Source organism: Strigops habroptila, chromosome 11, assembly GCF_004027225.2.
Source record: "Strigops habroptila isolate Jane chromosome 11, bStrHab1.2.pri, whole genome shotgun sequence".
NCBI classification, from domain to species: Eukaryota; Metazoa; Chordata; class Aves; order Psittaciformes; family Psittacidae; genus Strigops; species Strigops habroptila.
The window spans coordinates 19,650,655-19,675,266 of record NC_046360.1 but is presented as its reverse complement, the minus strand read 5'-3'; the positions used below and the strand labels follow the sequence as shown (position 1 = coordinate 19,675,266).

The 24,612-nt window shown below is 37.3% G+C and overlaps 1 protein-coding gene across 14 annotated transcripts in view; it reads left to right on the top strand.

Moving 5' to 3' along the window:
• The window catches only part of ATP2B2 (ATPase plasma membrane Ca2+ transporting 2), a 412,410-nt gene that overhangs the window by 303,524 nt on the left and 84,274 nt on the right, over positions 1-24,612 (top strand). For 10 of the 14 annotated variants that reach the window (XM_030501305.1, XM_030501295.1, XM_030501298.2 and 7 more), the window contains 5 exons: positions 3,669-3,926; positions 5,202-5,327; positions 13,043-13,168; positions 22,622-22,663; positions 24,417-24,581. In XM_030501305.1, coding sequence (XP_030357165.1) covers positions 3,669-3,926; positions 5,202-5,327; positions 13,043-13,168; positions 22,622-22,663; positions 24,417-24,581 — 717 coding nt within the window. Of the gene's footprint in view, positions 1-3,668; positions 3,927-5,201; positions 5,328-13,042; positions 13,169-14,991; positions 15,025-16,504; positions 16,598-22,621; positions 22,664-24,416; positions 24,582-24,612 lie in introns of all 14 variants that reach the window. The other 4 variants (XM_030501308.1, XM_030501304.1, XM_030501303.1 and 1 more) reach the window with 2 other exon arrangements.

The following is a 24,612-nucleotide window of genomic DNA, read 5'->3' as shown; positions in this document are numbered from 1 at the left end:
TTTAAAAATTACCACGCTGCAGCTTAAGACGCGTGTGGTTTGTCATTACAATCGTTGTGCTATTCAAAGCAGCTTTAAGAATCTCCTCAGAACTCTTTGAAATCTTAAACAGATATTCTTTTTAGCCGCACAGTGCTTGTCTGCTGCTTTCTGTATTTGCCCAGATTTGGTTGATCTTACAAGAAATGTATATTGAAATGGTGTCTGTGACCTCAGAAGCAACCTGCTCTTGCATATCTTCCTTTGCTTTCTCACTTTCCCTTTTTGGTGCAAGTGTATTCAAGTCTTTTCTATCATATAGTTCCCTTCCCTTTTGATATCTTGTTTTTTCTTTCTAAAACCTAATAAATGATTCAAACACTGCTAATGCGGAGGAGGCTTCTCAGGCTAATTTTGAAATGACTGGCAATTAATTAGGTGCATAAATGGATCTAGCACAGGCCAAGTGCTGGGTGCTCTCCAGGTTCTCGAGCAGGTTTTGTAGCCCGTAGCTCTTGTGGCCACGTTTCTCATGACCTCTGCTGAGATAGCAGCCCAGGCAGGTGTGACTTCAGGTGGACTGGTTATGTGTGTTGGTTTGAGTTACTTTCCCATTCTTTTTTTCCTGGATCCTCTTCACCTTTGGATTTGATCTTCCTTTCATCTCCCTTCTATAAAGAACTTTTTCAACAGTCTTTGCTGACCTGTTTCTGGTCAAATTTAAACTTGTAAAATGCTGTTCTCCTTCCACCAGGTTTTTGGTAGCGTACTTTGAGATACTTTATGGAAGACACAATCCTATTAGTCCCTCTTTGTGTTTCTGAATGTCCTTTGCTTTGGCACTGTCAGGTCCCCCCACTCCTTGGGGGCCTTGGCTCACCTGCCTGTTCCTGTGCGCTCTTTTGGGATAAGTTAATCCATCTCATGGCTTCATCTGCTTTTTTCGGTGCCAACAGAGTTCCAGCTCCTCACGTTCTTGACTTGCAGTCAAATCCATAATCTCAGTTTCAAACGCAGTATGCATTTTGTGTCTCACGAGGCTGAGGCTTTGGGGATGACACAGATGGCATATGCTCATAGTGATGGTAGGAAAGAGTTTCATATTAAAAACTTGTTTACTTCTCTGAAATTGAATTTTCTGACAGATAGGACCTGTGTTAAATTTCATTTTAAATGAGCACTTCACAATTCACTGTCTTGGAATAAAACGTACCACAAATCATACACGCACATTACAAATTCTTTTGTGCTGCTTTCAGGCTGTGTCTTTCATAAAATCTCAGGCAGATTTGTTGGCAACATTGGGAAACAAGTACTATCTTGTGAAAGCATAACAGCAATCTTGGACCTTAACACAATTTTTAAAAGCTCTTATGAGCTTTCTTAATAAGCATTAGATGCTTTAAACTACATTTTGCTACTTAGGCATATTATTATTATGCCTTTTGGGTGTCTTATTTCTATTCCTTATTTTCCTCTTACCTGTAAAGTCGGTGCTGTGTCACTCTGTGTACTACAGTAAGGAGGACAGATAGTATAAGTGTATAGTTAAGCAGTATGTGGGGTTTTTCCTATGAACACATTCAGTTTCTTCCTGTAAATTCTTTTAACTCTTTCTAGAATTTCTAGAAAATCCTGTGGGACAAAATGGCAGAAGAAAAAGAATTCTACAAACTTACACCAATAGAGGTGCAAGTCCCATCCCCTCCACCATTAAAAAGGAATAATTCTAAAACAGTTTTGAAGCAAGAGCATAACATAGTTCAAGAAAATGTTCCCTGACAGATGGGTCACCTCTTGAAGGGCAGGTGGCATTTTAAATCCTGCCTGTCTGAAAATCTCTTTTAAAACAATAATAAATCGGTTCTGAAATATTACTCTTGTAAGAACTTGATAGTTATTTACTCCCTTGAGGTTGGTAGAGTTTATTCCTATACTGAGAATGATGTGCGTGGTTTGCATTACTTTATCTAGCACTTTTGTCCCATTTCATTTCTGCAGGGCTGTTAAAAGCAAAGACAATTCTGGGAAAGCCAGGTGATGAGCTTGGTTAACCCTTTAGAGCCTGGCTGTAGTTACGGTAGGCTAGATCCACAAAAGAGCAATTTCTGCACTGTTTTTACAGGTATCTACCTGCAAATCTTAGATACTCAAAAGCCTCACTCAGCTGCTGCTTGGACTTAGAAAGGGTGACTTCATTTCTTTCTTGGGTGCAATAAAAATGGTTTTGTTAGCAAGGGCCTTGTACTGCAGATAAAGGTTCATGTGGGTCAGTGGCCTAAGTTCATCTCTACTATGAAAGGCCCTTCTCTTGGGAGCGTACTTTGCCTTTCAGTGGGGTTAAGTCTAAATTTAAACTACAGAGAACAATGGTAAAAACTCAGGTTTATTTTCATTTTCTTCCATTCACTTAATGGACGTTCAGTCTCATCTTTCTTCCTTTGGCTTTTGGTAATTCTGTTACTGTTCTTATGCAAAAGTAATTACTCAGCTGGTTGATGAATTATGATGCTTATGCTACAGGGAAATCTTTGTGACTTAAAAATAGAAATCAAATTGCTTTTTAATTCCCTCTAGTGGCAGGTGACGACTGTACCAAAATTAAACTTCAGTCATAGGTGGAAGCAACACGGTTGCTAAGGTGCCGAACTCCCAGTACCTGGCAAAGATGGAAAAGTGATGTCAGATGCCTCCCTGGGTTAGTTCTGTGTGAAACATGAAGAGATTTCCCTCTTCCCTCGGCACCTGAGAGAGGAGGCTCTGCTGTTCAGGCTCAGCCTTTGGTTTTTCTCTCCTGTCCGTCGGGATTTCTGAATTGTGGGATTCAGTGTCTGTACTTTGCTGCCCACTGTTATAAAGTACCTTTTTTCAGGTGTTATTTCATCAAGAAGGAGAACTATATTAGCTTTATTTTGTGAATACTATCTAGGAAATTATTTACATTTTAGCTGCATATTACTGTGAAATAAATAATTAGCAATGTGTCTAAAGCAATTCAGAATTAATACTTCAGAATTAATACATAAAATGTATTTTTTCGTATTGCTTTCTTGTGGCAAAAATAACATCCAGTTCTATAAGGACGTCCCACTGTATTTCTCTGTAAGGAAGAACGATGAATTAATATTAGGCTATTATTTTTATTCAGTGTTCCCTAATACATTTCATTATCAAATTTAAATACTAATATGCTTAGATCAACTCTGTATTTTTTAAACAAGTGTTTGTTACAAGTGCATTTAGTTGAAAAATTTAGAAATTGTATTGAAAATTATTTCTTACATCTGTTTTAATTTAATCTCTTAATTTAATGCCATTGCTTTGCATTGATTGATGTTACTCCTTATTTCTGGAAATGCTTGATGGGCCAGGTGAAGCTGCCAACCCTTCTATTAGATAATAGAATTGGTGCCGCCTTCTGTTTGTTTAGTTTGGGTTTACCAGGGATACCTTGTTCAGTAGGAAAAATAAGAGATCTAAAGTTTCTATTGATTTCTTCCTCTTTTCCTCAGACATTACTATTTCTACCTTTTCTCTATTCTGCCATGTTTCATTTAGCAGATAGTACTTCACAAAACTGTTCTGTTCCTTAACCTTCTTGTCATTTCACAGCAAGTTTTTCTTCTTGTAATAAACATGATCAACCCGATCTTCACGTCACTGAACAATTCTTCATATTGTCTTTGCAGGATGTGGTACTGCAACAGGAGGAGCTGAAGATGAAGGTGAGGCTGAAGCTGGCTGGATTGAAGGTGCTGCCATCCTACTCTCTGTTATCTGTGTTGTACTTGTCACTGCCTTCAATGACTGGAGCAAGGAGAAGCAGTTTCGTGGGCTTCAAAGTCGTATTGAGCAGGAACAGAAATTTACTGTTGTCCGAGGTGGACAGGTTATCCAGATCCCAGTGGCAGAGATAGTAGTTGGTGACATTGCACAGGTGAAATATGGTAAGTTCTGGCAACTTTCCTGAACTTTATTCTATTTTCCTTTTCTAGCAGAACAGACTCACTTCACTGGAAGGGATGTAAAAGAGAATTATGGGGTGTCATTATTGTCTGTGGTAAGATAACAACTTGGCTGTTACGGCAGAAGAAAAACCTGAGATACTTGCTGTAAGATTACACTAGGTAATTCACATTATTCTGGTAATCTTCACTTCCTTTCACCGACAAGGACAAGAACTATTCATACGAAGGCAATTCTCTTTCATGGAGGAGGACACTATTTGGAATGTTTAGTTTCTGTCCTCTTACTTAGTAGAATCATAGAATGGTTTGGGTTGGAAAGGATCTTAAGATCATCTAGTTCCAGCCCCCCTGCCATGGGCAGGGACACCTCGCACTAAACCATGTTGCCCAAGGCTCTGTCCAACCTGGCCTTGAACACCACCAGGGATGGAGCATTCACAACTTCCTTGGGCAACCCATTCCAGTGCCTCACCACCCTCACTGTAAAGAACTTCTTCCTCATATCTAACCTAAACTTCCCCTGTTTAAGTTTGAAGCCATTACCCCTTGTCCTACCACTACAGTCCCTAATGAAGTAAGAGGAAGTATTTTTAAGTGCTCTGTGAAAGGGAGTTGTGCCTCAGTGTGCACCCCATTTGGTAGGCTGCTCCAGGGTCATGGATCCTGTAAGTCCCTCCAGATCAGATGCATCCAGTGGGTGGATGCCTTATAATTAATTATATGCTCCAGGGAAAGCCCTGAGCTCCAGTGAGTTTTGCAGGAGCTCTGTGTGCTCTGTGTTTGGCTGAGCTGGTGAATTCCAGCACAATGCCCATTCTGTCAACCTTCACGTTTCTTCTGGACTCAGCCAAGGGCTTCTGGAGTGGGGAAGAGGAAAGGGCAACTTGACCTTCATCAGCCACTGTTCATTCCTATGCAGGCTGATAGAGAAACCTGCATGGCATGTTCAAGAGCAGCACTCCCCCTGCAAAATCTCAGTGATTATTATGTTCACCATATGTTAAATGTGATGCGTTTTGATTCTGGGATAGCATTAGGCAAAAAGTACGTGCAATACAAAGGCCCTTCCCAACAGGATTGCAATACTGTGGCTAACATGGACAGATATGGTAGTAGTTCTTTCACTTTTGCTTTCGTTTTACATTTTAATGCAGTTGTTGTCACTTGTGATTTTATAGTGAAAACTATGATGTAATTATAAGAACAATCTTACTAAACCACTCTGGTTTTCCATTACCATTTTCTTACTGAAAGGTGATCTTCTACCTGCCGATGGGATATTTATTCAAGGAAATGATCTTAAAATCGATGAAAGCTCTTTAACTGGAGAGTCAGACCAAGTCCGCAAGTCTGTTGACAAAGACCCAATGCTCCTGTCAGGTAAACCTTCCAGAATTCTTGCAGAGTTATCTCTTATGCACTTCTTTGTTTTGTTTTTCCATGCCATAAGGTTTTAGTAACTGATCTTTTGAACACAGACACTGGCCTTGTCTTTGTAATTCAAAGTATATGCTACTGAGGTTTGATTGTGTTCCATTATTTCAGATTGTCATAGTTATTTTATAAAGTGAGAAAGAAATGAAGCATTTTCAGAGGAAACCAGCCTTTTAAAGTCTCTTTAAACACTTTGTGTATGTACTAGATACAATAGAGAAAACCCAATGTGCTTAGAAAGAAATACTAGAATACTGTGGGCTTAACTTCTGTGGTAAATTCAAGCTCTTTGTAGTATTTGTATTTTGCAATATAATTCTATACAGTAAATGTGATTTATTTTTTTTTTTAATCCTCATAAAGATAGTTTCTAAATAGGTTGGTTGTCAATAGATTCCAGCTGGGATGTCATCACAATGTAATAGCCTGCTGATCTCACAATCGTCATCAATGTGTTATAACCTGAAACAGTAATTTTCAAATATACTTGAGCTTTTTATACATGGAAAGGATTCTCTTTGCTGTCTGGATGCACAGTCAGCCAAGGGTCACCCCAAATAGAACACTGATGTGGTGGTGCAGCAGGTCGACATGCAGCCCTGCCCCAGCCTGCCTCCCTGAGCGGGAGCTTCTCAAGCCAACAACTGCCATCACATAACTAGAGCACTGACTATGAGGTTATGAGTGTTTATCATGTAAAATATGGAATTGTGGGCTGCTAAAAACCCATCAGCTTTCAGTCAAAGGTAGCTGCATTAACTTAAGATGAAGAAATTGCTAGTGTTACTGGCAGACTGGCCATTGCCACGGACTTCATGTTGCAGAAGACCATGTTAATCCATTTTAACTTTAGCAAGCTGCAAGCATCTCGCTCCCTGAAACTAGATTTTTTTTCAAATGACATGAAAAGCTTCTATCGCTTCTGAGAATAAAACAGCAAAACAAATGTCTTTTAGGAAACAAAAATAATCCTTTGGTTTCTTTAAAAATATTCTGGGTTTTATTTATTAACTGGTTTTGCTGCAATGTCCTGCTAAGTGTATGCCTTTTGCTGTTCATGCTGTAAACCCCTAATTTTTTCCAAGTTATGAATGCCTGAAAATGTGTTTATACATGTTAAATAGAGGCTAATAAAGCTTAGTGGAGTAGCTGCAGACTCCAAAGGCTGCATTTGTGCAGGGGAGGTACAATGAAGAGCTCAGCATTCGCAGCACACGCAGAAATGCTCAGTGGAGGGGACAGTGCTAGTTGGGAGTTTTTTAGGTTTTGGTGTCCCTCTGGCTCCCAGATGTGCCATAAGGTAATTTAAGGAAGTGTTTGACTTCCACAAGTAGGGTATGAAAGTACTGACTGTTATTTTTGCTAGATTTACAGTGATTTGGTTTATCTTTAGGCTTAACTTAGGATTCTCTCGGAGATGCTTCTGGAGTGTAAGCAGGGGGGCCTGCAGGGATATCTGCAGGAAAGGCAGCTCACTGTTGCTGTTCCTAACAAAATCAATAATCCAATGTTGTCCTTGAAATATTTGTGCATTTTTTCTTAGCTGATAGTTGTGCTGTTCTGTAAACATACCTTCATAAGTGGTACAAAAATTTTCATTCTAAAGAGTTGGTTTTAATCATGATATTTTCTTATAGAAACTTCTGTCATGAAATATCATCAGCTTCTGTCAATTAAAATATACTGTTGTTGAGTTCTAGAGGTTTTCTGATTATGAAGTTTCCATTGATTCATGTACTCTCACATATTCCTGAAGTGAATCAGATCTTTTTCAATACCCATACATTTCCATGGTGGCTCTGAAAGAACACAAAGGTGTTACCCTGAAAGGCATGGTAGGAACAGAAGGGGAAAGCAGTCAAGTTAGGAGAAAAGATGTTTTTGTCTTGCTTACCAAAATTCAAATTTCTGTGCTATAAGGAGAGAAATTTGTCTTTATGTTTTTATTGCAGAGTTAAATCAAGTGTGTACTCGATTTTTCTCTCTTCCTATGTAATCTCTATTGTGATTACAAAGGAGGTGAAGAATTAATGTGATATTTTAACAAGCACTACACTCACCTTTGTTCCATACTTATACTAATGATTTTTTACTCACGCTGTGTTAGAAAATCCCTGAAATCTATTTGTTCAGGGGTTGAGATTCTATCATGCGAAAAACGACCTTTTTCCATAGATACAGTGCAAGGTTTAATCCCAGTGATGTGAGAGCCGATGTGCCCACTGGAAATCATTAGTAGCCCAAAACCTGAGAACTTGTAGAGCACCATTTCTTTCAGGGTGGGTGTTAAAACTGAGTTTGTGTTGGATGTTAGCCCAGATCTGTATTTTAATGCAACTTGACTAAAGAAAAAAAAAAAGCCCAAATCAATCCCCTGCAAAAACATCAGACAGACCTGAAATTTTCTTCTAATCTTTGTACTTGAAGACATTGTTCAGTTATCTCCAGGTAGGCTTTTGGAATTTAGACAGATGTTGTCAGGATGTTGCTTGCCACTGTTCTCCCTTAATCATCTCTTGGAAATGAAACCAGTTCAGGCTTGACAGAGAAATAAAAATAACTGAAAAAAGGTAACATCTGAATTGCAGCCACAGTTTGTTTGGTGAGTTTAAATTTGGTGCAAGATAAACACCCCAAATCAGGGAGTATTATTTTCACCATTGGCACCTGAAATGACATTTTTAATATGCAGTCAGTTTGGATGACATAATTAAACTAAATGAGTTTCTGTTCTTAATGTCCTGTTTAATCATCCAGATAGTCATTTACCATACTTGAGAAACAATTCTAAGAGTGCAAGTGCTGGCTAAAGCAGATGGTTCATTTCCATCTGTATACAGCACATTTGGTACCACCTAGGAAGGCAGAGATGGAAGTAGATAACGCTGATATACCTGAAACCAAAGGAAGCAGCTTCTTTTACATAGTTCCACTGTACTTCTGTCTAAAACATTTTCCTTCTCTTAGTGCAGTAATAGACATTTGCATTCATGGTGTAGCATCAGCCACTGCATCAGAAGTGATCGGCTTAAACGAGACTGTGCTGACATTGTATTTCTTTGCAATGAGCATGGGCATATATCAACCAACGATGAAGACAACTTGGGTAACCAAACCAACTGCTGCTCGACTGTTCTGATTGAAGCTGATGGGCCCTTTAAGTTTTATGTAGTTCAAAGTTCACAGAAATCCATGACTCCTAAATACAGACATTTTGAATATGAGTTTGGCCTCAGTATTGCGCACAGTGAAGTCTTTTGGAGTACCATGTATTATAATAGTAATGAAATGCCTTATGAGACTTACTGTTTAAACTTTTCTTTCCCTAAGATATTTAGATTAATTTGATTAAGGTATTAAAGAGTCACATAGTGGAGCTCACTCAATGTAGTTCTTGCTGAACTGAAACTGACAGAACACTACTTTACCCTAACCTGACTCTTGCAGATGGTTATTTCTATCAGTGCACAACAAGGATTTGAAAGGAAGAAAGAAAGCTTATTTAAGAACAAATATACAAAAGAAATCTCTTGGTCATGGTGCTTTGTTAGGTTTGGAAATAAAAAGGATGCTGGAGTGAGGGACTGAGTCAGTTGTTTTCTGGAGATAAGTAGTTCTGATTCTCTTCATTCCCTGTCAGGAAATACTTGGAGCTGGGCTTCCAGTGCAGCAGAAATGTTCAGAACCGAGCAGCTCGCTTCAAAAGTTCCAGTTGTTGAAATTACTTGTAGATGAGAGCTTTCTTCTGGAAAGCTCCTTTTTTCATAGAGGATATTCTGGTGGGTTGTTCACCTTACTACGAATTTCAGTTACCTCTTAATAATTGCAGTGACTGAAACAGCTGCTTAGATATGCTGAGAACTTTTGTTCACCACAAGTTTGCTGGAAGTAGCAAACCAGCGTAAAACCCCCAAACTTTCTTTTTTGTTTTTCAGCTCTATTTCCAATCTCTTTGACCAGTACTATTATTAAACTTGGGGGGTTCTGAGCAGTCTCATGCTTAGTTGCATTTTTGTCTGAGAATTACATGCTGTAATAGGTTTCTTATCCATCTAACCCTTTTCTATCTTTTTTTATGAAACTAGACTTCTTCCTTTTCTATCTTGGAATATGCACCATTTATCAACTTCAAATTAAATACTCAGCATGTGAAAAAATGATTTTACTAATACTGAAAAACCAGTCTTGAGAGGGAAAGGGGCCAGTAGAATTGTTCAAGATGAAGTTGAAATATGTGCTTAGTGTACAAGATCAGTGAAAAACATCCATTCGTTCCAGAACTCCATTTATATAACAATAGCTGATTGAAGTCACAGTGCCCATGTCTTTATTCAAGCTAATATAATTATAATGCCATTTAAATGGTGAAATTGCCAGTTAGGTGGAAGGAGGTCCAGCTCTTTGGCTTAGCTTAGGTGCTGCCGAATTTTCCATAGTGCTAGTGCAACATAATGTGATGATAAATTAGTACCGTCTCTAAAACATGCTTTTGTGTGCACCTGAACAGGTTTGAATTATGTTTTACAAAACTAATGTTAAGAAAAGGTTGAGAAAGGCATTTCAGGTTGAGGCAGTTTTGCCTTTTCCAGGTGTAGGGAGGAGAAATCTGGTGGGTGCATGTTTTCTTAATGGAGTGGTTTTGAAACATAGATGTGCGTGGCAGGTTTTGGAGGATATTTCTACCCACCTTTGTAGTCCAATACACAGGAAGATTCCTTCAGAAAAAAACCATGGGAATACTAAAAGCAAGTTCTTAATTGAAATATATTTCAAATGGTGGTAACATTTTAAAAAAAGGTTCCTCTGAATTTTGAAGATAAATTTCAGGCATTTTCTGTTTTGTCTGAACCAATACAATGAAGCCTACTTTGGTTTTTAAAGATGTTTTCAGTTCGTTTAGGCTTGAATGTAACTTGTGTTTTGTTGTTTGGTGGCAGTCCTAATTTGTATGCCTGTGATGTTTTGCTCTATCATATGAAAGAAAGCAAATGACTTTTTAAGGACTCAAATTTTATCTCACAAAGCCACAGGAACAGTTGTCAATGCACTGAGAAAGTCTGTTGCTTTTTTTTAAATACATCTGACCATTAGTGCATTTTTGTTTTTATTTGGCTTATTTCTGCTGAAATTTTCTCAGTGTTCTGATGAGATATTTATGCTCTGAAATTAGGCTTAGTGTTGACAGATGTTCCCTCTGTTCTGTGTTTCTGTTTTCCTTTTAAGAACATGAGAGATTTTGATTATTTAGAGAAAGATATTTTGATTATAAATAGATAGTTGCATTGCTTACCATGTTCTAGGACAGCGACTGGATGAACGGCAAGTGTGTGTGTGTGTAATACAGATCTGTATAAGGACACTGGTCCATATATCTTCCCTTTTTTCAGCTTTTGAGATAACTCATTGAAATGAATATATTTTCTACACACTAAAACATAATGTTTTTTTAAAAGGGAGGGGAGAAAAGATCTTTCTGTGGCCATTCAGGCTTAGGAGATCTGAATGCCCAAGAAGACTCTCAGTGAGAAATCAATTAAATCCCCATGTGCTCAGTGCAACAGCCTCACGGTGCAGTCAGTCAAGAGTCCATGTTGCAGGAGGTAGCAGAAAGCTTGTCTGAAGATGCCTTTTCCTTTTTGCTGTGGTTTCAGGTGTGCCCTGCTGTGGTACATTGCAGAACTACAGGCATCAGTGAACAACTTCACTTTGGTTTTAAAATATTGAGCGGTAGTTAGTGATGGTAGTGGGTAAGTGATTAGGGGTGAGATAGTTGAGAATAAGCTTACCAGAATTTTTACCTCGTTAGCCACAGCATTGTTCAGGACAAGTCAGTTAATGACTCTACAGAATGAATGAATCTGTGGTGTTGTCTTAAGGAAGGTCAATGGATTTATGGTGAACTTCTTCTGATTACATCTGGTCTCATTCTTCTGGTGTCCCACAGCTGCAAGTGTGGAATAATGACTGGTCTTAAAATACTATTTATTTAAAACTACTGCAGCACCTAGGATTAAAACCAATTGTTAAATAATAGAATACTTCCCAAGCAGGTTCCAGTTAACCATGGGTCTATCCACGGTTCACCTGGAGGAATAAATACGTACTTGTCTTTTTTGTATACAGTGATTTTTTTTTTTTCTCAGGGCTGACAGTTCATGTGTTACAGTCTGTTTTCATAGTTTCCAAACTACTTCCTCCTTCATATACAGGAAAGAATATTTAAAAGAATACAAGCCCAGTAAACTTCTGATCCTTGCTCTGTCAATTTGTGTTGAGAAATTACTGCTTTTCCTCTGTGTTCTCACAGTGACTTACGCTTAATGGGCATAACATAATTTTCTACTACTAAAGGATAAAATATAAAGTCTGTTTCAATTAATAGCTTTATCAGTAGGTTTTGGTCATTATGTATTTGTTTTTAATATGTTTCATAGGAGCACTACTGATCTGCTTTATGTCTTTTAAAATTCACTAGCTGCTAAGGATATCTCTCTTTGAACATTTAAAATATTACTTCCATAATGAACTTTTTAGATGAAGAATTTGTCACTACATAATATGACAAATGATTCATTTGATGCCATCCTTGTTCCTAAGCTTCAATGACAGAGTTTTTAATAAGCTTTTAGTAACTGGCCTTAAATACCTGTCATAACAATAGATTGTTCTTCCATTTCAAACATCTTAGAAACAGCCAGTGTGCAAATGCATAGACTGTTCTCTTGCAAATCCTCAGTTATAAAATTTTTCCAAGATGTGAATCAGAATATTTTTTTATCACTTCTGGGAATTTCTATTGGTTTGTGTTTCCACAACTCATAGCAAAAGGTTTCTAAGAGGCTATGGATGATCTAGATGCACCTACTGTTTGGTTCAGTATAGGAACAAGAGCTGTAAATAAACAATTTCTATACACTAAAGCATGAAATAATTTTGAAAAGGAATTTACTTAATATAATGGTAAAATTACCTAGTTAAACAAATGCTCCTTTTCAGGAAAACTTAAATGTACATTTTGATTTGTATTACAGTAATAGAAATCTCTCATAATGAATTCGTTTTCAAGTGTCCATCAGATTTTTCTGCTGTTTGGGATTTTGCTGATTTAATGAAAGATCCGTGAAGATTTTTCTCTGTGTTGCTTTTTCCATTTTAAAGATGTGAAATTCAAAAATATTTTTTCTATGCCTGTAAATCAACCATAACTGAGCAAAATGAGAAGAAACCACACATGTATTTTCACTTCATTTATGTAACAGTATTGCAGGTACAGTCAGCGCAATCTTGACCAGAGTCACAGAGGAATGTTTGCAGAACTCTGAAAAACTGTTCAAAGTTACAAGAATTAAGTCTATGAAGCTAAACTATTCTCTTCCACGTTTATGTAAAGTTGGTTAGTGACAACATTCCTTTCAAAAAAGGAATCTGATGTATGTGGTTCATGCATGTGCAGCCTAGGATTTGCAGTTAAGCATCCGTTCTTGGTTGAGAATAATATACAATAGGGATTATTTTTGGTATGTAATTATATTACCTCAATATAGATTTTTAAAAATGTAACAAATTTATTTCAGTACTATAGTAAAAGTCTTGCATAAAATATTTAATGGTGGTTCTTTCTATTTTTTTAGCTACATATAACTCTCACTGCATATTTTCAGGTACTCACGTCATGGAAGGCTCTGGACGGATGCTCGTAACTGCTGTGGGTGTGAATTCTCAGACTGGCATCATCTTCACCCTGCTAGGGGCTGGAGGAGAAGAAGAAGAAAAGAAAGATAAGAAAGGTAAATTTCACAACACATAAAGATGCTGTGAAGAAAGCTCTTGGGCTTTGTGTAGCCAGAGCTGTCCTCCATTTCTGACAAATAAATATGATTTTAACAACTTCCTTTTTTGTATACATTTTTGTCATTACATGTCACACAGAAAAACAGCCAAAGCTGTTAACCAATAAATACATTGGATAACAAGTTGTTTTTCCAGTGTGAAACTGCAGACTCTTAGTACATAATGCAATCAAGGGAATACATGGGCATACTCCTATTGCCATGTCTTCTTTACATAAACCCATACTCACCAAAATTTTGCTAAGGTTTTGCTCTTGTGCATTTAACTCTATGTAAGACTTTTTTCCGGAAAAAAACCCAACAACTTGGCCATGGAAATAGCGTCTTTCTTTGAGCTTCAAAAGTAAAATAAAGATACAGTGTGGCTTTTTGCTTGCCCAGTTGTTTAATGACTGTAGAGGCATTTTAATTTCTTAAGGTGTAAAGGTCTGGTCTGACCAAGACTAGTAAGAGACAAGAAAGTAGCAAAAAACATTGACAGAGAATTTAGCTTTGATGTCCTGTGTCAGTTAATGGAATCAAGAAGTCTCTGTAGACTTTTTGCCTTCTTAAAGTGATGGCATAAGCAGTTGCTAATTTATGGCTTGCACGCATAAGCCGAAACATGATTTAATGTGTGTCATTTCCAGGTTTTGTTCATGGTCTTGTAAATTGTTCGAGTCTCCTTTCAGAATTTCATTCCAAGTTTGTTCTAAGAATATTTGTCTTTCAGAGGTAATTTTAGGGCTAATTAATACGGGGTTTTTAGTAATTTCGACACTTTTTAGTGGTTTTCACCTTTAATAAAAAAGAGCAGCTATAGCTTTACTGAACATTTTACTCAGTCTCTGTCAGGCACTGTGATTCCTTCCACCTTTTTTTTCATTTCCATCCTTTTAATTTGAAGCTGCAGCTAGGAAGGCCAAATTCAAATGGTTTTCATGACCTGCAGTTTCCATTTCTGAATATGTTCAAAAAGTGGCTGCACTCGTTTCTCTGAGGAAATCCCTTTTGACTTGGCGAAAGGCTTTACACAATGTTTACTCTTTGCTTTGTACCCAGAAATGCACAATATCTGCTAGGCATGGTAAGTTCTGGGACCACTCACAGGAGAAAGGCTGAAACTTCCCAAAGTAAAACTCTTCCATGTCAGACTAGTTTTTAACAGTATCTTAGAGTTTGATCTTGCTGTGATCAAGAGAAGGACTCCTGGCCACAGACCTTTTGAGGTCTGGCAGTATCTGTTTTGGCAGTGACAAAGGATCTTATAGGTGAGGAGGAGGAAGCTCGTTACCTGTTTGGAAGTGACAGCCACCTGCCCTGCTGTCCCTCTTTAACTGGGCTGGGTTTCTCTGTGTGTTGTTTTGCTCAGGACAGTGGTGATTCTCTCATGTCTCTGTGTAGATAGCCTTGAAAGACAGGGAAGAGAAATCAGAGGTAGCAGAGTAATGCACTGCACTGTGGTTGTAACTTATTACCCAGAGACAGAGATTGTGAGAGGTCTCAGAGAACTTTATATGCAGACACTGAATCTAATTGGATATAGCTACAATACCAAGAAAATTCCTTCACATTTTTTACTGTTGGTAGCAGCTTTGTGCTGGTGCAGAGGAGAGCCTGGGCAGACCTGGCTGTAGATTGAGGCCCAGCCTCAAATAATGTACTCTTGTGTATGAACCTGCAACTCTCTGAAATCCTGCCAATCATAAATGTTTGTTTCAGTCTTCTGTGGGTGTATGCTTTTCTTGTTCATTAACATTTTGTTAAAAACCATCATGCAGGTGTGAAACAGGAGGATGGACATCAGCTTCCAGGTAGAGTAAGAATTGTACCACATCAAATGAAAGGATGAGGCTTTTAGCCAGCAGCTTTGGGGCAAATCAGGGTTGAACTAATGATTAAAATAATTGTCTTTGAATCAGTCCAGTTAAATTAAAGAATAATTTCAAATCAGCAGGATTGTTCGTGGCAAACATTTAAGTGTGCGTGCAATGTTGGTGTTGCAAATCTTAATGTTAAGCTTGAATAATCAGTTATTCTGAAGCAAATTACAGCATATTAAATGTTGGAATGCATGATTTGCTGCTAGCAGTTCATGCTGCGCTGGTTAGTGTGAGTATCCAAATGGCATAAAAAGTAAGCATGAGTAACCAAAACAGTTTAAGTTATTACCATCACAGCAATCAAATTTGCAATTGAAATTTGCATGAATGTAGTCACACAGGGCATGTTTTTAACTCCTGTCTGCTGTTTATTTTCTTCTCCCAATTTACCATTTGTAAATAAAAGAAGACTATTTTTCTTGAATACCAAATCAGTACAGTGGCAAACAGCCACTATGGGTCAGGTGCTGCAGAAGTTCAAGAGTCTCAATCAGGATTCATTGCAGGACTTGTGTGTTTCATTGGGAACAATTGACCAACACTAACCAAACAAGGCTTATTTAATCTACTATTTGTAGAGACTAAACTTGTGAACTCTAGTATTAAACACATAATAAAGTAATAAAACCTTCTTTGGGTTTCCACCTTCCTGCTAGGAAAGATTTCTTGACCAGTTTCTCTACTATACAGATAATGGCTGAAAACGAAAAGATTTTATTTTCTGATACTTTTTTTTCATTTCACCACAAACCAGTTACATTTGTTATTTGGATTTAAAATAACTCCTTGTTCTCCTCAAAACTTCATTTGCCACTTCCACATCTAATATTGAAAAGCTTAATGTTTCAAATCAGGTCAATGTGCATATTAACTAGGTTATGACAGGATATAGATTGAGCCCATGCTAGACTGGATTGTATCAGCAATAACACATCATAATATGCAACATGACATAAAATACAAGATCTGTAATGTTGTATATACAATGTAGTATGCTGCATATTTAAAAACTACCCATGCATTGTGTAAATTCATTAACTCGTGGGAAATATTTCTACCGTTTTAATATTTGCATAACATTACATTAAACAAATCACACATAAAAGGACCAATGCAATGCACATAGTAGTGTGTACTGTCAGTTCTCACCAACTGTATTAAATGCCTTCCATTTTATTTATTTATTTACTTATTATTATTGTTATTCCACGTATGAGTTTTTGCTTTTGTAACATCTTTGTAATGATATTTTGCTTTGAAAATTATGTTAATTTAAACCAGATTGATTTTGAAGAAAACAAAGCCATAGTATCCCATAAATGGTTTTGTTTTGTCATGTGCATTTGTTCATGTTGTTGTTATTATTATTCTTATTATTTATATTGTTTTTTTATCCATTATTGCTCAGTAGATTCTTCCCATCCCTCCTCCCACCCTCCTTCAGCTACAGATGGTGCAGCAGGTGCAAATGCCACTGGTAATGCAAATGCCAGCTTAGTCAATGGTACGTCACGAACACCCAGTTTGCTGTATTTGATAGATTTCTCTCCTGACTCTGTAAGATCCCCTCCTTCTTTGATGAACTGCACAGATGTGGTATGTGCATGTGATTGCCTTCTGAGAGATCCTACTCCAAAAACTCTATGGTAGCTTATAAGAGATGCCACAAAGATGCTATGACTGACTTCATTCACACAGAATTAAGCACGGAGAGGAAGAAGTAGGAATTATAGTCTATCTGTCATTAATTAAAACTGCAATTAAAAGGAACAGTTAAGCAAGGCTAGTTTCAAAACTTCGGAGTTGCCTTTACATGAAGTTTCATTGTAAAGCTCTTCACACATTTGTCAGTGTAGATCTGAAGAACACAGTGATAAAATGATTATCTCTTCTCTTCTTCTGGTGTGGCACTCTCATAAGTATTCATTAGTCTTCATGTAGCTCTGAGAAATAGTGCTGGGATCAGGAATCTGGCTCGGTTTCAACTAACAGTGTGTTAGGAATAACTTTTGCTGCTTTGAGCATCTTTTTTTGAAGATTAGACAGTGATCATCTAATGAGCCTGCCTGTATTTACTAAAAAGAAACAAAAAAATATTGCTGTAGTCAGTTTTGGCTGTCTCTTAGTACAGATTCTTGACCCCACTTCTCAGCATGCAGATATTTCAGTATCTCTTTGAATAGTCTAATACCAGTATTAAATGGAATGGGTCAATATTAGTCTAGGCAGCAGCTGTATTTTTTGTGATAATCAGACACATTAGTCTTTATTTGCCATAAAAACCTTTCCCTCTTGTGCTGCACCAAGAATACTGACAACAGTCATTCTGCTTTTCATCGTGTTGGTGATAGAATTTTTTTTCCATGCAGGTCAGTTGTTGCATTATGCATGTGAAACCAGAGCTTCTGACATAGCAATGCCAAGTACTAGACAAGCACGAAGATTTACTGGTGCAGTATCTTATTTAAAGCAACAGCATAGGAAATCCTTGAGGCTATTTTAAAATAACTTTATTAGGATTTAAAAGAAACGTGTAACCAGATTTCCAACTTTGCTCCTTCACATGCCAAGTTTGTTGGAAAACTAGGATTTATAATTTCGACATCTCACTGCATGACAGGAGCCTGTATCATCCTGGTTCCAACATCCTGATTTCAGATTCCTTAGAGACCAAGAACCAGGAAATCAGTGATGAATATTTCATTCCCCATTCTTTATGCTCTATAATTCTACTTTGTTGTGCGTAAACCAGATATACACATACAAAATCTTACCAGGTATCCCGCTCCCCGTCCCTCTGGAGACTGCAGTGTCACAGTTACGTTCAGTCATGCAAGTTTCAGAGTATAGAGTTAAGCATCTGCTTAAGTGCTTTGCTGGATGAGAACTGCCACTCAGCAGGATGCAGAGATGAGTCCTAAGTAGTTCTAACCTCTGTGTTACCAAGCTTTAGTTGCCTGGTAAATACCTTTTGTGTTTGGTCTTAATGCCTGAACTTCGTATATAAATTGAGTTTCAAGGGATATTAAGTGAGTGTCTTAAGTAAGTATGTGATCTTCCATAATATTGTCTCCCATCAGAAACAATACTGTCCCTGTTTAGCTTGGAGTTGAGGGATACATACTCACTTGGTTTCAGTGTACAAAGTGCAGAAGTCAGTTTTTTGTGCAGCTGAGTATGTTTTTGCTTGTAACTCCTTTGAAGTGAGGGGGTTGAATTAATTCTGCAGATCTTTGATCAACATGAACAGGAGACACTTTCCACAAGTCAACTTATGTGACATTGTGTGCAGAAGAGAACAGATCCTTGGCAAGTAGAGTTAGTCCTGCTTTGAAATTGCCAAAGTCTGGTCTGTTTATACTACACATTTTCCTACTTAGCAATGAGGATGAGTTAGAGAATAATGTAGATATGTTTTGAAGGGGGCTTGAATGGGAGAAAGGAAGGAAAAAAGTAAATTCCAAAGCCAGGAGACCAAGTTCATGCAGATATGTTTTCTATCTGGATGAAATAATTTATTTTCAATAATGTCAGAGAATTCTCCCTATGATGCGACTGGAAAGAAACAATTTTTATGTGAAGTCCAATACCTCTGTGTAGAAAATACCTTCAATTAAGAAAAAAATATTATGTACTTGAATAAGTACTTAGCTCAAGTTGTTACTTGAAAACACGTTACCATTTCAGAGAAAATATTGTCTTACTTGTCAATATAGAGTTGACACAAAAGAAGTCACTTGTTTTCAGTCAGCTTGTAGTGCTAAATTTGTGCAGGTTTGTGACACAGCCTGTGTGTATCTAAGGAACTGCTATAACTTCCACTGAGTTCTAGTGGTTGAGATTAAAATACATAATTGTTTGATGGTCTCCGTTAAAACTATGGGCAATATGTTCAGTTTTTAGAGTGTAATTCATGACAATTTATCTAATTTTAAAGTGTTGTATTTAGAAAAGGTACATTTTTTTAAAAAGAAAATATGGGAAACAGTAATCACTGTTTCGGCTTGTTTATCCCAAATTTGATTTCATTGGAGAAAGCGGTGCTCATCACTGTCAGTAGAGCACTGCCCCATTCCTACTCCATATCAGATTGTTGGGGGTGGTTTTGGCATTTGGTACTCGGAATTTGTTACTGAAAATTATATTCTGATCTAGCAATAGCCCGGCAGACTCAGAGGAAAGTCTCAGCTGAAATACTTTTGATGGGTACCATTAATTCTGTCAGTTCTGGCACACGGGTGTACACCACTGTTCAATTCCTATAGAACAATCTGCAGCTTTAATACGTTTTAAAGTATTTTCTGAACTGTAAGTGAAGTTACTTAGTGTGTGCATAGAAGAATTGGCTAAAACTTCCTGTTAGGTACAGTGGAGTCAGATTTGTTCTTTTTTAATCAACCTGTGTTTTACTAACGCATTGGCTCTGATACCAGCCTGTATGAGAGAATTCCAAGTATTCAGTGCAGATACGTTTGACGTCACTTTCCCCCCTATATATAGATTTGCAATGTGCGTCTGTTCCTGCTAGCTGCAGACTAGAACTTGGCATGAAGAGGGCTATAACTCATTTCTATTGCAAGAGGAGCTCTTGTGGAAAATCCACAGGGTATTTTGTGCTTTTTTGCTCCATCACAGCACATGAGAACGTAACTCCATTAGCTGCTTTGGGTGATTCCGAGCAGTTCCTCCCATGTACAAACAATTTCTAATGCCAGCGATAGATCTTTGTTATTCTGTGTCACTGACTCCTCATAAAGGGCTGGGAGAGGTAGAGGGGAGTCTTGTCTTGGAAGGTTTATTTGGAGAAGTATTTGTCTTTCGGAGTAGGAACTTAGGACTGGTGCCATGGGTGCTTTCCAAAGGACAAATTTTAGTAAGGCAGAGACAACATGCAGAATGTTTTATATTCAAATTCAGAACCTTCAAAGCAACTGCAGAATGCAAGTCATAGTAGGAGGCTCTATATTCTTATAAATAATAAACCTGATTTTTCATCCTTGCTTAGTAAAAATAAATTCAGATTCCAGGGCCCAAACACTGTTCCTTTTACTTATTTCAAAAAAGAAAAGAAGAAAAGATTTGCAAAATTATGGGAAAATAAACTACTTTTTTTTCAAGATTTATGTATAAAACATTATCAAAATATCAATAAATACTCATTCCTTTTAATGTTTCTAAACAATGCACAAAGGCCAGAAATATGGGGTAGTATTTCTGGTCCTAGCACTAACTGAAAGGAGAAAGGATCTCTCAGCAATAGTAATTCTATCAGCTCATTTTCTTTCTTAATTTCTTTATTTATAATTTATAGCCAAGTGCAAGTTTAAAATTATTTCGAACAGGAGGAAATCAATCCTTTCCATTCTTTTCTTCATGTTTTCTCTGTCATAATTACTTGTTCTTTGTTTTTCTATCTACGTAATTGGAATATGACTAGCTGTGCTGACTCTCCCCTTGCCCCAACAACCTAAATGCAGTAGCTGCTGAAGTTAAGAATATATTTCTTACATACTGGTGTTCACACTGTTGTTAGTGATTATCCATTTGGTGTCCTGCTGGTTTGAGGTAGCCAGGGTAGATGAATTGTTAGTGTAATTCATTACAACAATTATAATACCACTATTAAATAGCAAATATATAGCATCAAGTTAAATACTTGGATGTACATAGAAAAAACAATATGTGTTGTGTTTGCCAGTTATGCAAGCCATGGGTTTGGGTTTGTTTTGTTTTTTAAATGGAAGAATCATCAATTATACTGCTTTAAGGTTTTGAATTGTGTTCTGAAAAAAGAGCTATAGAGCAGACTGCTCTAAATTAGGGTTTTCCAGTTCTTAAGGAAGGCTTTATCCTCTAGCCAGAAATCAGAATCTCTAGAGATGTTTTGTGTCTTCCACTAACTTTATTAAAAACCATTCTAAGAAAAATAGCCATTAGGGAGATAGCAAGTTCAACTGTGCACTCTATATACAATTTCTTAAGGAAATTCCACAGCGAAAACAAACTTGGTTTTGTTCAGGTTCATTCATGCATGTCTCATGGCAAAGGGGAAGATACTATATATTATTATAGCCAAGGTGGGAACAGAATTAGAAATCCAGACAAGCAGTTGATGCTGAAGGGTTTACTTCAGTAATCCATTGGAGCACCGAGATGATTATACCTACTGAGACCCCCTTGCTGTGCTGGGCCTCCTGTGCTCTGGAGATTCTCAGTGCCTGCAGCCTGCTAGCACAGGGTGAAGAGGAGTTCATGGCTGATTTGGCCATTTGTTCTCTTTTGGACAGGGAAGGTTTTAGTGATCTCCCAATTACTGAAAATACAAAGATGTAGGAAATGCATCTTAGCCTTTCAATTTAGCTCCTATTTAGTCACGGCATAGAGTGAAAAAATGAATACATATGTTGAAGCATAACTTCTGCTGCTTTATTGTGCATGTCAGTGTCAGCTGTATCCGTGGAGGAAGTCAGAAGAGCAGGACTTAACCGCTTTCAGACTTTTTTAACGCTCTAATGATACATTTCTTATTGGAATGTGTCAGAAATCCTATCAAGGTGGTTTAACTATTAATTTTCCTTAGCATTATTTATTGTGCATTATACATAACTATACAAAGAGAATGTCATCCCTTCTGTCACGTTTATAAAACTCAAGCAGTCTTTTCCATAAGATAAATTCCTGTGTCACTGTGAAAGTTTCCTAAGGGATCCCACCAAGAAATTTTGAATACGTTTGAAATTGTTTGCTGGTTATTCAAATACCAAAGTTTTGTATGCTCTAATTTGTGTTCTGTCATTGGTATTTCATAGACACTTTCAAACGGTGTATTTTCACTTTAAAAAAGAGAGAAATCACATAAGGACTTTGGAATGCTGAGACTATCTGCAGCTAAATTAGGAAATTGGATAGACTTGGCAAATATTTCTTCAGGATAAATATGACTATAGAACGATCACGTGGCACTTGTATTTACTGGAGTAACTGCTCCTAGTACAACTAGGTGAGGAAGATGTAAGTTAAAAACCAGATCTGATTTACATTTTTATTTATTCATATTTATTGACAAAATTATTTATATTTTGTCTTAATTTACTAAAACAGTGAATTTAATTCTGGAATACGTTAAGATAGTCATGCTTTATACTGGGGTGTGCCAAAATTATACCTCTGGTTCTTTTAAGTCCCAGCTTTCTGAAATTTCATTTCAGGAATATTATTCAAATTCTAATTTCCACTGGATTCTTTTCCTTAGTTTCACCCTCTCAATTTCTGCAATTTGCTCAAAATCATGTCCTGATACTTAGTATTTTACATGTTACAACATTGAACTTGACTGCAGTCCATGAATGTGTCCAGCTAAGTTGTCCTAAGTAAATGTATGATAACAATGGTCTCCGACCAGAAAGAAGTATCTGTAACATGCTCATTGCTTTTGTCTGCCCTTTTTATGTAAATTCCCATTTTCATGTTCTGTCTTGGCCAAAGGTTGTTTACTGTCTGTTGTCTGTTGAAATTTTTCATCATATAGGCAAAATGCAGGATGGGAATATGGAGAACAGCCAGAACAAAGGTAATCTTCTTTTGTATTAAGGAGGTTGTGGATTTTATTTTTAGCATGTAGTTAAATTCTGTTAAAAAGTAACATGAAAATTTGTGATTTGTGCCTGTGTGTAGAAGTGGCCCTGTTGTTCAAACAGAATGTTACCCCCCCCCCAAACAACCAAACCTAACAAAGAAACCTTCCAACGTTTTTATAACTCACAGAATTTCGATGTATCAGATATTTAGGATAGGAGAAGAGCAGTATTTCTAATAAGCCATTTATAGATTGTAATTTCATGTCATAAAGCTCATTTAAAATCCATTTTCTTGTGCAAGTTATGTATGCTATGTATTGTTAGTGGATTTCCAACCCTATTTTTGATATGTCTCATCACCCTTGGTGTTTAATGGCATTGTATGGACACATTTTCTTTTGCAGGGAGAAGGTAAAGCAGTAACAAAAGGAAACTTAGAAGCCAAGAGGTTATTCAGCAATGTAAGAGTATAGTATAAGGATAAATAACAGGAAGATTAAGAATCTTAGGAATTTCTTATTTAATGTTCAATCTCAGGAAGAAATTCACATAAATATTTTTCTTTCTCTGAAGCAAAGTCATGGTTCCTTTTCTACTGTATGAGACACAGTTATCACAATTTCTTTGGGTTATGCCAAAGAAGTCATCTAAACTACAGCTTTCTCTTCTCAGATAGTACTAAAGATTGCACAGGTGATGGATCAGAAACCGAACAGATAAACTCAGTGGTTAATGGTACGAAACTATTAAATAAAATGGTATTAAATGAGTAAGATTTAAGGTTAGGTACACGAATTAGATTTCCAGGTCAAATAAGCACAGTTTTGTACAACCTGTTCACGAATGTCAAAGCAAAGCTGTTTCATCTCATTCTATTTAATTTACTTATGTCTGTGTTTGATACAGACCAGACACATACACATATATAAACTGGAATGTCATTGCTTTTAAAACATGTCTCTCTCTTTGATACTAAAATAAAGTTTCCTTATATTAGCATTAGCATTCTTTCGTGAATGGATGCTTTAGCCTTTAAATTGTGTGCTTTTTATGGGAGACCGATGACGGTGTTGCCATCGGATGGTTACGTTACTTGAAAACTGAATGCTAAGGAAACTTTTAAAGTCTGGGTTTAGCTAGAATAGCAGTTTGCAAAATGTGGTCCCCTGGTCTCTGCAGTGCCCATGCAGTCAAGACATGAGGCCCACGATCATCTGTGGAACCGTGTTAGCTTTAAAATGTTTTCATTAAAGGTGTGACTGTAAGGGTGCATTGTAATCTATGAGACATAGCAACATTTAGAGAAATACAGATTGTCTATTTGCCAAAGCATTTGAGATCTATTCTAGGAAATCCTGCAGTACTGACGTACTGTTACTTGACAAGTAATCTGCAAGACATTGTTATATATATGTGTATAACACAGAATGTCATCGGTGGTTTAAAAAGATCAATAAATAAAACCCAATGGCTTTCATGGTGCTTGACAAACGGTGCAGCACTTATCCCCATGTTTATGGGGTGCACATGGGTGTGCTTGTACATTTGTGCCCTGCAGACCCCCCCTGGGTCTCACAGGGGTGTCTGTCTGCCATGGGAGTGAAGTGTAATCCTGTGCATAGATACAATCATTTGTATTGCAGTCAGCCCCTGCAATGAGTGTTGCTGACTGAATTCAGTAAGTATCAACACTATGATAAAAGGAATTAATAGTTTTGGAGTAACTGCTTTGTTCTGCATTATTAGCCAAGCAGCAGGATGGGGCTGCTGCCATGGAGATGCAGCCGCTGAAGAGTGCAGAAGGGGGAGAAGGAGATGACAAAGACAAGAAGAAATCCAACATGCACAAGAAGGAAAAGTCTGTTCTTCAGGGAAAGCTGACCAAGCTGGCAGTCCAGATAGGGAAAGCAGGTATGACCGGATAACTGACTGAGTTAGCAGT